At 40.1% G+C, this 12126-nt stretch overlaps 1 protein-coding gene across 1 annotated transcript in view; it reads left to right on the top strand.

Annotated features, from left to right (window-relative positions):
• The window catches only part of EFCAB6 (EF-hand calcium binding domain 6), a 108773-nt gene that overhangs the window by 59967 nt on the left and 36680 nt on the right, over positions 1-12126 (top strand). The window contains 6 exon segments of the mRNA XM_075491299.1: positions 345-462; positions 3410-3462; positions 4680-4886; positions 7355-7441; positions 8491-8609; positions 10187-10414. Of these exon segments, the coding sequence (XP_075347414.1) occupies positions 345-462; positions 3410-3462; positions 4680-4886; positions 7355-7441; positions 8491-8609; positions 10187-10414 (812 nt within the window).

The following is a 12126-nucleotide window of genomic DNA, read 5'->3' as shown; positions in this document are numbered from 1 at the left end:
ACAGTTTTCCTCCAGTCTGCTAAATGAGCTAACGTCATTTCTCCTGGCACTTTTTACTTTCCAGGTGAAGTTTAATCTTAGCCTGTCACTTGGTGCTTTTGCTTAAAATGCCAGTCTCAAAAATACAGTCAAATTTTGCTCTCTGTCTCCTTCTGTGTAGAACTGAAGTTGTACAGAATAGATCTATATTTAAATGGCTTACTGTAAATGTAAGGAAGAGAGATCAATTTTCAGAGTAATTTCAAGTTGAGCCATAGGATAAAACACCCAGATATTTAGTATTCAAAATGGCATATTAAGCAAGAAAATAGGCCATTATATAACTTGTTTTATTTCTCTTCTAGCAGGTGTTCGAAGATCATGGCATGCCAATGGATGGCAGACAATTTAATCTACTAACAGAAAAGCTAGGGTTACCAGATGGAGGCTTGAGTTATCTGGATTTTGTGGCAATACTGGAAGGTAAAGGAATTTTAACAGCAAAAAGCATGAACCAAACCTTTCTTAGAAAATCCAGAACTTTTCCCTTTCGAGGAAAGGCTATTGGTGAAATTAGGAAGAGAACAGTAATATGACTTTTAGCACACGGATGCCCTTCCTGTCTGTAGTTCTTTGACTCCTGATCCAGCTAAGCTGCTGAGTACCTAACTCAGGACAAGAGGGACACTGGAACATGCGGGATGTGAACTAACTAAAGGTCCACAGATAGGTGCCATGGAGCTCGCACTAGCAGATTGCAAAAAGTAACTGACTGACTGCTCTGCCTTGAGTAGATCCTTGTCCTCAGCATTTCTAACTCTAATTCACCGTCTTGGAATTATGTTGTATCCTAAATTACAGTGGATGATTTTATAGTAGTGATGTCCAGCAACTTTTTCTATTCTGTGTAAAAAGCCAGAAGACAGTGACTAGTCCTTTCAGGAAAGAAAGATCTGTTAGTAAGCCATTAGTGATGACTTTTAGTGGCAGTATATACAACTGGAGCTCTGTGGTGTGACCTGGTTACTTATTGGTTTATGATTTTAATTTAAAATACTGCTTTTGAATGTTAAAGCTCTTAAGGGACATTGCTACTAGAGAATGCTGAAATGTGGTTATCTATAGTGTAATTGATAGTTTTATTAGGCTATCAAGAATGCCAGTGAGAGAGCAAGGTTTACTGTTCATGTAGATATAGATGTATTGTCCACCCATATAATGAGGATGTGGTCTTCCTTGATTTACTGTTGCTGAGGAATGAATACCAGAAGAATATATTTGTAATTTGGGAGCACATTTTTTCATCTCAGCTATCTGCCTTACCCCATCAGTAATTTCACTGATTTCAAGGCACTGTAAGTAAGGGGGTTGATTTTCAACTCTTAAAAATTAAGTTGATGGAATCTGAGCTGATTTCTTACGGTGGAACCCTGAGTGCAAACTAAAGCTAGTAAGTAATCATTCATTTCTCTTTTTTTTTTATACTTATGCTTTAAGTCTAGATTTTGTGGGTAAAATTCTGATGCCACTGAAGTCAACGGCAGTTTTGCCATTGGCTTCAAGGTCTGTTTTAACTTCCATGTTATGCCTCTGTTATTTTTCTCAGAGGTGTGCATTTACTTTTTTCACACTGTTACTATTATTTTCTGCTGTCATTAGTTCTCTTTTAGAACTAAGACAAGAGGGAGAGCTGACTTGTGGCTGGCTGACATAATATTCAGGTTTTTCTTCATTCAAGCCTAGAAGTTCAGAAGTTTGTTAATATAGCCAGCTAATTATCCGTCCACCAAAATATGTGCACCTTCATCCAGTAGCCTAATAAAAGATGTTTGAAACAGGTTAACCTCGGGGAAAATGAGTGTGCCAGCTCTTTGATTTAAATCAAGAATCAACAGTGTTTTGTCTGTATTTAAAGCTTTTGCTTTTGCCAATTATGAGAACCACAGCTTTTCTTTCCATACGTTACTATATCTCATAGTTTTAAAAGGAAGTGTGACCCACATTTAATATAAAGTCTCAGAAGCCAGAAGGCAAAGAAAAAACCCTCCTAACTTTTATTTTTCAATGATTTGTGATTCACTGGGGTGGAGGGTGGTCTGTAGTTACAGAAAAAGAGACCTGATTTTCTTCTTATAAGCTTTAGTGGGAAGATAACACGAGCACAAATTTTCTTGACTAGACTTCAATAGAAACTGGAATTGAAAAAAGGGAAGGATAGTGCATGTCTGTATGGGGGAGTAGGATTTAAAGGGTAAAATCAGGAGAAGTTAAAATGATGCAGTGAATACTATTTAGTGATTCTTCAGAGTAGTTGTACAGGCTCTTGTGTGTTGGTGTATGTAAATTTTTAAAAAGAAAAGAAACGTTCCTTTAGAACAGACCATTAGCTTAGCATTTTTCTTATCCATCAGGAGTAGGGTGTAGTGAAATGTCAGTCTGTACGTTTTTCTTTGCAAGTTTTTCCCATTTTAAAATCTGATGTGAATTACTTTACTCCTCTATATGGCTCATATGTTGCAGAAAAATTCTAAAATCCTCAAGAGGCTACAAAAGATGCCTAGTCTCTTTTTCCTGAGAAGCAAGGCCAAATATGTTCCTAGAGTATCACTGCACAATGAGCAGAAGGAATCAGATCTGGAACGGTGACCAAAATAACTTTTCTATGGCCTCAAAGCACCTTATCCCTTCAGGACTGGAAGTACATGGGTCCCCTGCTGGGAAGCTGGCTGTCACCCTTTCCTCGTCCTGCTGGGCTGTGGGATAATAAACTTGTGACAATAAGAAGCTGCTGTTTATGCAGGACTGAGTCTTGCCAGAACAGAACATCAGGCAAAATAGTTTCAGGGGCGATGCTCTAAGTCAGGAGTGTTTTGATGGCAGATCTCCTGAAATAGCTCACAGCAGTTCAAACTGGAGGAGGGCTTAGCCAAGATAGAATTGCTCCAGGGGAGATGGTCTAGCATGCAGCAGTTGTGCTACACAGTCAAAGACATAACAAATTACTTTCTCTGACACTGCCTGCAACTCCTGTGTTTCCTCACTGAGACAGACAGGTGGTATGACAGCAAGTCACGGCTTTCACGGTGCTCCGTTTCTCCTCCTCCAGTCTGATACCGCCCTTCCTCAAAGCAACCAGGCACCAGAGAAGGCTAAAGCAAAAGAAAAAGACCTTGTCTCAGCTGTGCTTTCTTCGGTTGAGATTATTTTCATCACCTTGTGCTGGGAAAACTACAGCAGCTGAGGCCATTACTGCAAACTGGGTGGACACCACTAATGCTGCATACAGCTATTGGACTTTGTCATATTTGGGCTGTAAAGAATACGATTGCAGGATTTCTTGTTTTGTTTATGTTGTACTACTGTGCTGTTTATCAGATATGTTTAATAACGTCTTTTCAATGTTTGCTATACTTTGATTTCATTATTGCAGATGCCGGATTGAATGGGCCAGGAGCTACATTATGTAACGGCCCAAACCACAGGGTAAGTGATGGTAAATATCACTACAAGACTGCTGAAGAATGTCTCAATCAACTTAATGATAAGCTGATGGAAGTCCATGGGGTAAATACATCGAGCCATGGTTTGATTTTGGCAGTGAAGCTGGTTGTTATTTTGACACAAATATTTGTTTTAAAAGTTGGTTTGGAGGAGCTGTCAGGAAAGTGACTCTCAAAATTATATTGGATTTCATGTCTTCTGTGTTCTCAGAAACTTCCAGTTCAAATACATTCAGTTTTCAAGGCAAAACCTTTTTTTTTTTCCTAATTGTCTTCTCTGCAGCCTCTGCCAGGAAAATAAGATCTGAGTTATTTTTTCCCATCCTTTTGTGAGCATAGATATTAAAGATTCTGCAATTAGAAAAGAATAACTCTGTACTACTCATTCATGGAACAGTCCATCTATTCATGAGAATGATCTTTCACGAAGATGTTCTCAGTGCCTAAAGTTTGCTACACAGTGATCTTAATCAAGAGGTTTTTTCCAGCTTTTCTGCGTTTGCTTATTATTTTCTGTGATTACCATTAGAGTGTACTCCTTGAATTCCCACCGTGGATATGCACAGAGTAAGAGAGAGCACATTTTACAAAGGAGAGGAGCCGCAGTTGTTACCCTTTTGCTCAGTTCACCCCATCCCATCCCTTTTCTGTGGGAGAAGTGGAAAGATCAGCATTCAGGAAAGGGATCCTCAGTTCAAACCATCTTGGACACCCCTAGCAAAGCTGATCATATTGATCAGCATTACTTCAGATTTCTGAAGAATTGCACCATTTTAAAGGTGTTTGAACATTTTGCGTCTATTTTAAAGGGAGAAGCTGTTCAGCTGGTAGATCAATTGCTGTAAAAACTCTCTTCATTACAGGTTTTCTAAGAGTGTGCAAGGGTAGAAATGAGGTACCTCCCAGTATAGTACTGATGGACAGTGGAGATTAATTTGTAAATTGGTATGGGGGTAGCTTTTTGATGCTCCCTGCTTTGGCTCAGTTCTGTACATGCTTGAGATGAAAGCAATAAGACTGCAGTTTACTCCAGACTATCCCAAGTGTTTAGTAAGGCAGTACTATAAATGCTTTGTATTCTCAAACTGCGTTAAAATATTTGCCTGTTGTCAAAACAAGTCTAGAGCAAACATTTGTTATTTATGTTTAAAAATATGTAGTTGACGTGTTAAATATATTTAGTTAAATATTCCTTGTTAGGACACCTATTCTGCCTTCCATGAAACAGACAGTAACCATGACGGTATCATCAACATGCTTGACTTCTAGCAATTCTTGGACAGCTTTCTGCTTCGTCTTAGAGATGAGGAATTCCTGCACCTACTTGGTTTGTTGGGAATGAACCTGACCTCCACATTAAATTAGCAAGAATTCTGTCAACTGTTCCACACCCAAGAAACTAAGGAGGTACAGTACGTCCTCGGCTCGTGCCATCTCACAAGTAAGAAAGAAAAAGTTGTGTAGTACCAGATCACACAGTAATCTGATGTGTTTACAGACATGAATACGCTGTGTGAAAATTTGTATTGGGTATAATTGAAAAAAGATAGTATTAAAATATTTCTTTATCAAGCTGAAGTTGGGTAGCTTTACCAAGTTCTCAGTGATTTATGACTCCATTAAATCAGATATTGAGTCCGCCGCTAGGTTAAAATGCCAGAACTACCCCTGGGGACTGCTTAAATCTGTAAGGTCAAACATATGCACTGGTGTCTGAGTCGGAGCCTTAGAGCTGAGCTAGCCTCCAAACTGGACACCTTTGCTGCACCTTCCAAGCATGCAGAACTGGGGACATGGTTTGGGAATCAGATGTCACGTTGGATTGAGGAGCAGCCAGGGCATTACCTGTCTGGCACAGTGTCTGCCAGTTCTGAAACTAATATTATTGTCAGTGTACGTTACAGTAGCCCGAAGCCTCACGCTCCAGACCTTTATGCTGCCAGGCCACCGAGAGCAGTCAAGATCAGGTGAGGTGCACAGAAGCACTGAGGCACCGTGGGAGGATAGGGAGAGTAGTGCTGCCGTCCCCTTCCTGCGAGAAGCGATGCTGCCTGAAACGTCTGGAATTTCAAAGTTTGAGCTTAACTTTAATGATAAATAGCATTTAGGCACTAAAAAATTCATTCTAAAAACTCAGTGTGAAACTCTGTTTAACTATGCAAACAGAGATAAATTCATAAAAATAATGACAAGATACAGCAGGACTGAAAAAGCTCCTGATCAGCAACTCATCTCCGCTGTGGCAGTGAAGATGTGATATATACACATAGGCTTATTTCCCAGTTTTTATTTGTCTCTTACAGCATTACTGTTGGCTCTGATGTTCGTAATATTTATCTGCTTGGTTTGGTTTTCTTTCTTCCTGAATTGGACAACTGAGTGAATCAAGGACATCAGTCTAAAACAAGAAAGGAAACTGATGATGATGGAGTCTTGCTAACAGTTGGAGTCTGAGACCAATTACTCTTGCGCTCGCATTTCTGTTTCAGTTTGGACTTAGCTAGAAATCGAAACATTTGAACCAGAGTTTCTTCGTTTCAAATACTATTACTGTTTCAGACATCCAGCAAAGTAAATATAGTGGTTGAAAGCCTTAAGAGCACTTGCATATTCCCAGCTAAGTTTTTAGACTATTTTTGTTGGTCGATTGTTTAGGCTTATGGAATCTTCTCTCAAGCAGTGGGAGTGGGGGAAACTCAGAAGGTTCCCAGGCACCTAAAACAGAATAATGTGGCATTCGTGTTTCTAAATCCAAACGGAGCCCTCAGCAAAGGCTGTCAAGGCCCAGAGCCCCAGGAGCTGAGAAGCGGCTGAGTTCGCAGTGTTGCAGTTCTCCAGGACTTAAGTTCAGGTCTGTGCGTGCCATGGGTGGTACAGGGAACTCAGTGGATAGGACAGATGTAGTTACCACATCTCGCCTGGTCTGCAGACCCAATACTCCTCTGCCTCTCGTTTGAGAATCTTGGTCCAGGGACCGTATTCCTGGAGCGCAGCTGAACCAGGCTCTGAAGCCGTACGTCTGCAGCATTTCCTTACAAAGCAATAGCTGGAGGAGAAACAAGTGCTAGGACATAGCATGAGGTGGGCAGCTGTGTGTTAAGAGAAATGACCAGCCTTTCCTCAGTTTTCTAACTGGAAGTGCTAGAAAAGCTAAAGAGAATTGAGCACTAAAAGAAGGGCTGCTCTTCTCAGGTGAAGGAAGGTGCGCTATTTCAAAGAATGGAGAGTTGTAAGGTCCCCTCGGTGTGTCCTTGCATAGCACACGGATTTAGTCAGCTTTCTGTGTAGTGCAACGGCTATGCTGGATCCTAATCTGAGGCACCCATATTCCTCTGCGTGCTTTGATTCAACCAGAAAAAACAGGCCGCCAAAAGTTAGGCACTTGTAATGGTGGCTGAATTTGCAAATGTGGGTCTTATTCCCCAGACTTACTAGCCATGCCTTGGTGACTCACAAAGATAGTTTTGATCTACGGTATTGATGTAAATCAAGGATAATCTTCCTGGAGTCACTCCAGGATATAATTGTTTCTGAGATAATTAACATTTCCTTCTATGCGTATAAATGATCCATGCTGGCTCTTGAGTTTGAGGGAGAATTGAACAACATTGATTTGAAAATAAATAGGGAATTACAAAATTTAAAACATCTTCGCTAACCTGCAGCTAGGGAAATAAGGCAGTATTTAAAGAATTAAGTTTACACAGATGTGAAGTAACAGTCTTTAATGGGTATCTTAGAAACTAGGAAACAAAACCACCAGTACTGTGAAGAACAACAAAAGAGAAGGAAACTTGTGGAGATTAAAGATCCCACTAACGTAAAACATAGTTAGTTGTTATTTTATTTTTTTTTCTTTTCTGAGAAAAAAACAGATGATAACGGATGCAGAGCTAGCTTGTGATCACGCTCATTACTACCTTGTTATCAAAGCAAGAACCAGATGGCATGACCTAGCAAGGGTAAGAAGAATGTTTTCTTTAAATAAATAAGCAGCACTAATAGATTTCAGAAAATTATGCAATGTTGATCTTCAGATTCTATAAATATTCAAAGAGACCCTTGCAAAATAGCTCATTAATGATAAAAACTTACATGTGATTAAAAAAAAAATCAACAGTTTGAATAATATTCAATTTTTGTAACGTTGATTATGTAGTAGATGCTATTACAGTTATTTCTAAAACTTTCTTCATATTTTACTACTGTTGGTTTTATCTAATGCTCCTGTTGTAAGAGTAGTAATGGGCTTCATCTGAAGCCTGTTTGACTACGTGTTGTACCCAAACACACACCTACTCGTATGCTGACACGCAGCCTTGCCCAGCACAGTGAAGCACTGGCTGCGATGCTTACACCATCCAAAGAGACTCTCACAAAACTGTCCTATAAAAATTATTTCCACCTTTTCATCTTTTTTTTACTTGTTGAATAGTTGCAAGATTTGGACAACAGAGTAGCACAAGGAAAAATGAACATAATTTTTTCATTAAATGTTTGTGTAAATCAGCCAACAGTACCGGTAGTCTCAGTCTGCAAGATGAATGGTAAAAAACACAACAAACCCAACCAACCAACCAGAACCCAAAGCAAAATCTATTTCATATTAGGTATAGAACAAGTTGGGGAGAAAATCTGCAGGTCTGCCATTTTCCAGTGCCTTCATCTTCCACTGGCATGCTTCAGCAGTGAGCGTACCCACAGCTGCATGCATGCTGCTCATGCTCACGTCCACTGTGTTCGCCATCAGTAAGAAACTTTCCACACAGAGGACATCACCTAAACACCTGGGATGTCAATCCCGATTCTAGCTTTTGAGAGTTGCACATCTCAAAAGTAGGAAAGTAGGAAAGAGTAAAAATCAAATGAAAAATCATTAAAAGATGAAATTCAGACGTGCATGATTTTCCATTTCTTTCTCAATCCCCATTATTCATTAAGCTTATAGAGAGATCAAACATTTTGTCAAACTAGTTGGTTCTTGTTAGTGATGATTTCTTTTACATTCCAGAATTTTCAGGAATTTGACAGTGAAGGAAATGGCATTATACAGCCAAGGAACTTGAAGAAAGTCTTGTTCAGGTTTGGCATTCCAATCACCCTGGAAGAACTTAAGCAGCTTTGGGCAAGGTATGACAACTCTAAATGATTAGCTCTTGCAATAATGTATCTTTTATAGGATTACAGAGCCTTTGGAAGTGCAGCGAATGACAATAGATTACACTGCACAAGAAATCTTTTATTTTGTTATGATTGTGACCTCAGATGATGACACGGTGTTACAGGAGGCTATGTATTATCATACGAAGCTCAAGAATACAATTACATCCATCAGTTTCCAATAGGGCTTTCTCTTCCCTTCAGTATTACCGATCCCTTTAATGTAACACGCATTTTCTTCTTGGATGGCACCGGAGGTCACTGGTTGAATTAACTTGGTTTTCATCAGTTTTGTTTATACACACAAACACCTACCTTAGTTTGTGATGGGTGAAAGTCAGTTCCAAGTGTCTCGGGTCAGCTGGGAACTGCAGACAAAGCTTCCATCGAGGAGCTCCGTGGAGGGGCTACATTGCATGCCTGTCTGAAGGCAGTGCTACCAGCCTCTCCTTTCCGGAGCACTAAATTTACTTACAGTATTTTCAACCTAAATAAAAGTGATTCAGTCAAAAGAAAAATGCTACATACCAAATACATAACAAAAGAAAGTAAGGTAATTTCATGCTGTGTAAAGAAGGCAAGTAATATCATGAAATGTTTTTATAGACAAGTAATTTGTTGTGAAGTGGGTGAAAATACTTGTCTGCCTTCAACAAAGAGGAGCTGTGCTATAAACTGTGTTTGAAATGGCATAGGTGTCAGCTGTATGTGACATTACATAAAAAGCTACCTTCGTTACAGGTCTATTTAAAAAAAAAATCACTCTCTCGAACGTACAGAACCTGAGTGTATTGCATTTTGGTTTCAAACTGCATTAACTATATAGTTTTTTCTTAGCACTGATTCATCTCTGAATTATTTTCTACTCCATTAGATTTTACTTTCCATTCTTATTCCTCATGGATGCCACGGCACATTGAAGAGTATCCTTTTCATGCAGTTATCTGCTGCACAACTTCACTCCCATCAGCCACCCCTTTTATAGAATAGCTAAAATCTCTTACGTGCCTGATATGTCTGTAACTTGAATAAAGGAATTAGAGTGAAGCTGAGGCTAAATTAGGCATTACCATGCATCAGAGCACTAGCAGGGGGGAGAAACTGCAGGGGAAAAACCCTATGGAATGGTTTATACCTAAGAAAATATGAAAAGTGTTTATGAAGCTAAACCTGTGTTTCTGAAGGATGATTACAATTCTGAGCATCTGAGACTTGTGTGACCAGTTTGCGACACTTGGGACTGAATTTTTAGGAGCCCAGTTCTCTGCGTCTCAAGCCAGACACTGAAAGGCAGCAGTACTGAGAGCTGGAGAATACTCCTGACAGTTTGGTCCTCAGGGTAGTATTTTCAGAATCGACTCTGTGATTACAATGCATAAGCCCCATCTTTTGAGTTTCTCATGAAGTCACTCATTCTCAGTGTGGTGTGGCACCTCTATAACGAAGGGAAGTCAGTGAGATTTAAGCTGTTAAGTCACTTAAGGACATCTGTAATGCCTTTCTATGAAGAACACATGAATATTTAAAATGAGCATTTCTTTTTCAAGGTATGATACAGATGCAAAAGGATATCTTACTCACCAAGAGTTTTTACAGAAACTGGGGATAGAGTTTGCACCCGCTGACACAGGGCTCAGCAGACACATCATGGAAGACAGATATGCACAGTTACAAGCACATTATAATAATCAACAAAAGAAGCATTCAAAGCTGGAAGAACAGCAGAAACAGCAAACTAAAGCTCTGCATGTGAGAGAAATTAAAAAGCAGATCAAGTAAGTTATTTATGAGCTTACCATATAACTTCCTATGTTTGTGTTTAGTTTGTTAAGATGACACTGTGTACAACACAAATGTAATTTTACAAAAAAAAGACTCTGAAAAGGAGTCTCAGAAGGTACTGGACCAAGCTTATCCATTGTGTTATTCCCTTGATTTGTTGGAGATACGCCTAGCTCAGTGTGCACTGTGAGACTTTTTTTATAGATATTCTTCATGGCTTATATTACTTATTTCACAGACTTTATGGAAGCATCTATACTGACAAATAAGAACGTCCAGAGACATTCCCAGACTCAGTCATCTATGCTGCTAGACTGCCAAAACAGTCCTCGTCGTGCTTTGGCCTGCGTCAGCTAACGTTTTCCCTGATCGCTCCCAGCACGGTTTGGGAGCAAGAATGCTTCAAGGACCGTTCCTAATAGGCAGTTTGCAGGCAGCTGCTCCCTTTCGGTGGCTAAGAAGGTTCACTAGCAGAGATGTGCCAGCTGGCCTCTGTGCCCAGAGCACTCCCTGGCCTGTTTATTGGTATCGTCTCAGCTTGTGGTTCCAGTCCTAATGCTGCTGTCAGCTCAGATTGAGGGAGAAGAGCAAGTGCAGTTTTTGTCACCCTGCAGGTCTCTTCTTCTCAGACTGCTTTGGGCAACGTAGACTTAGACCTACCTGATTACACTCAACAGGGGCTTTTCTTGCAGCTGGAATGGCTGGGCGTGTAGGACACTGGTCCCATATCCTACCCTGTCCCTTGGATGAGGGCCAAGTAGCAATCACAGTTGGTTTCACATCCCTCTAGCAGCTAGTTAAATTGTTAGTAAATGGCTTTGTAGATGCAGCAAAAAACAGCCTTGACAAGGATGGACGCTGGCTCCATATGACAGAAATAAGCATCTTGTCTCCAAGAAAGAGGAGTCTCTGCCTCACACAAAATCAACGCTGACAGAGTTAATAGGTCATTGCTCCTGAGAAGAGCATTTGACAAACAAATGACAAAATGATACCCTAGTCAGAGTGGAGCCTAATGATCCATGCTTGCCCTAGTGAGTCAGCAGTGATTAGCCTGCTGCTGCTATAGGATTCTTGCACCTGCCAGCAGATTGAGGCAGCAGGAGAATCCTCTGCCCCAGTACAGTGCTGTAAAACTTTGTATTTCCAGGTTGTGGATAGACACCACCTGGATGCTTATCGTGTTTTCTGCTTGTGCTTTCACTCTTCTCCTGACGGTTGTTTTTCATTTTGGGTTTTTTTTTTATTTAGTAGTATAAACCCTCAGGAGAAAAAAACCATGTAAAAATATACCCCCAAGAGCACAGATTTGCTTTCTTTTGTGCTCAGAAAGTGTCTGGAAGTTGTAGGAACTAATAAATTATTATTGATAAGAACGATAATTCCCCATGACATTGTTGGTAAAGGTGATACACTCATAAACAAAGAAGAGCAGCCTTGTCTTGCAGATAAAGAGGCAGCTTGGGAAATCATTAGACAAAAAAACCCCCACAAAACACAGAGAGAAGCCTGTAAGGTAAGGCTTTTGACTTTTTACCGTGCTTTTTTAAGTTCTGTTTTTCAGTATCCCAAATAGGCTGAAGGAATCAAGGGCAAAACTCTCCTTTCTTTCCAGCATCACAACTCTCCCACCTGCATTGCAGCTCTCTGGCATAAACTGCACTTATGACACCCACAGGTATCAACGAGCATTCTACTTGTAAAA

This window comes from Mycteria americana, chromosome 1 (genome assembly GCF_035582795.1).
Source record: "Mycteria americana isolate JAX WOST 10 ecotype Jacksonville Zoo and Gardens chromosome 1, USCA_MyAme_1.0, whole genome shotgun sequence".
Classification (NCBI taxonomy): domain Eukaryota; kingdom Metazoa; phylum Chordata; class Aves; order Ciconiiformes; family Ciconiidae; genus Mycteria; species Mycteria americana.
Note: the sequence above shows the minus strand (reverse complement) of the source record. Positions and strands in the feature narration are given on the sequence as shown.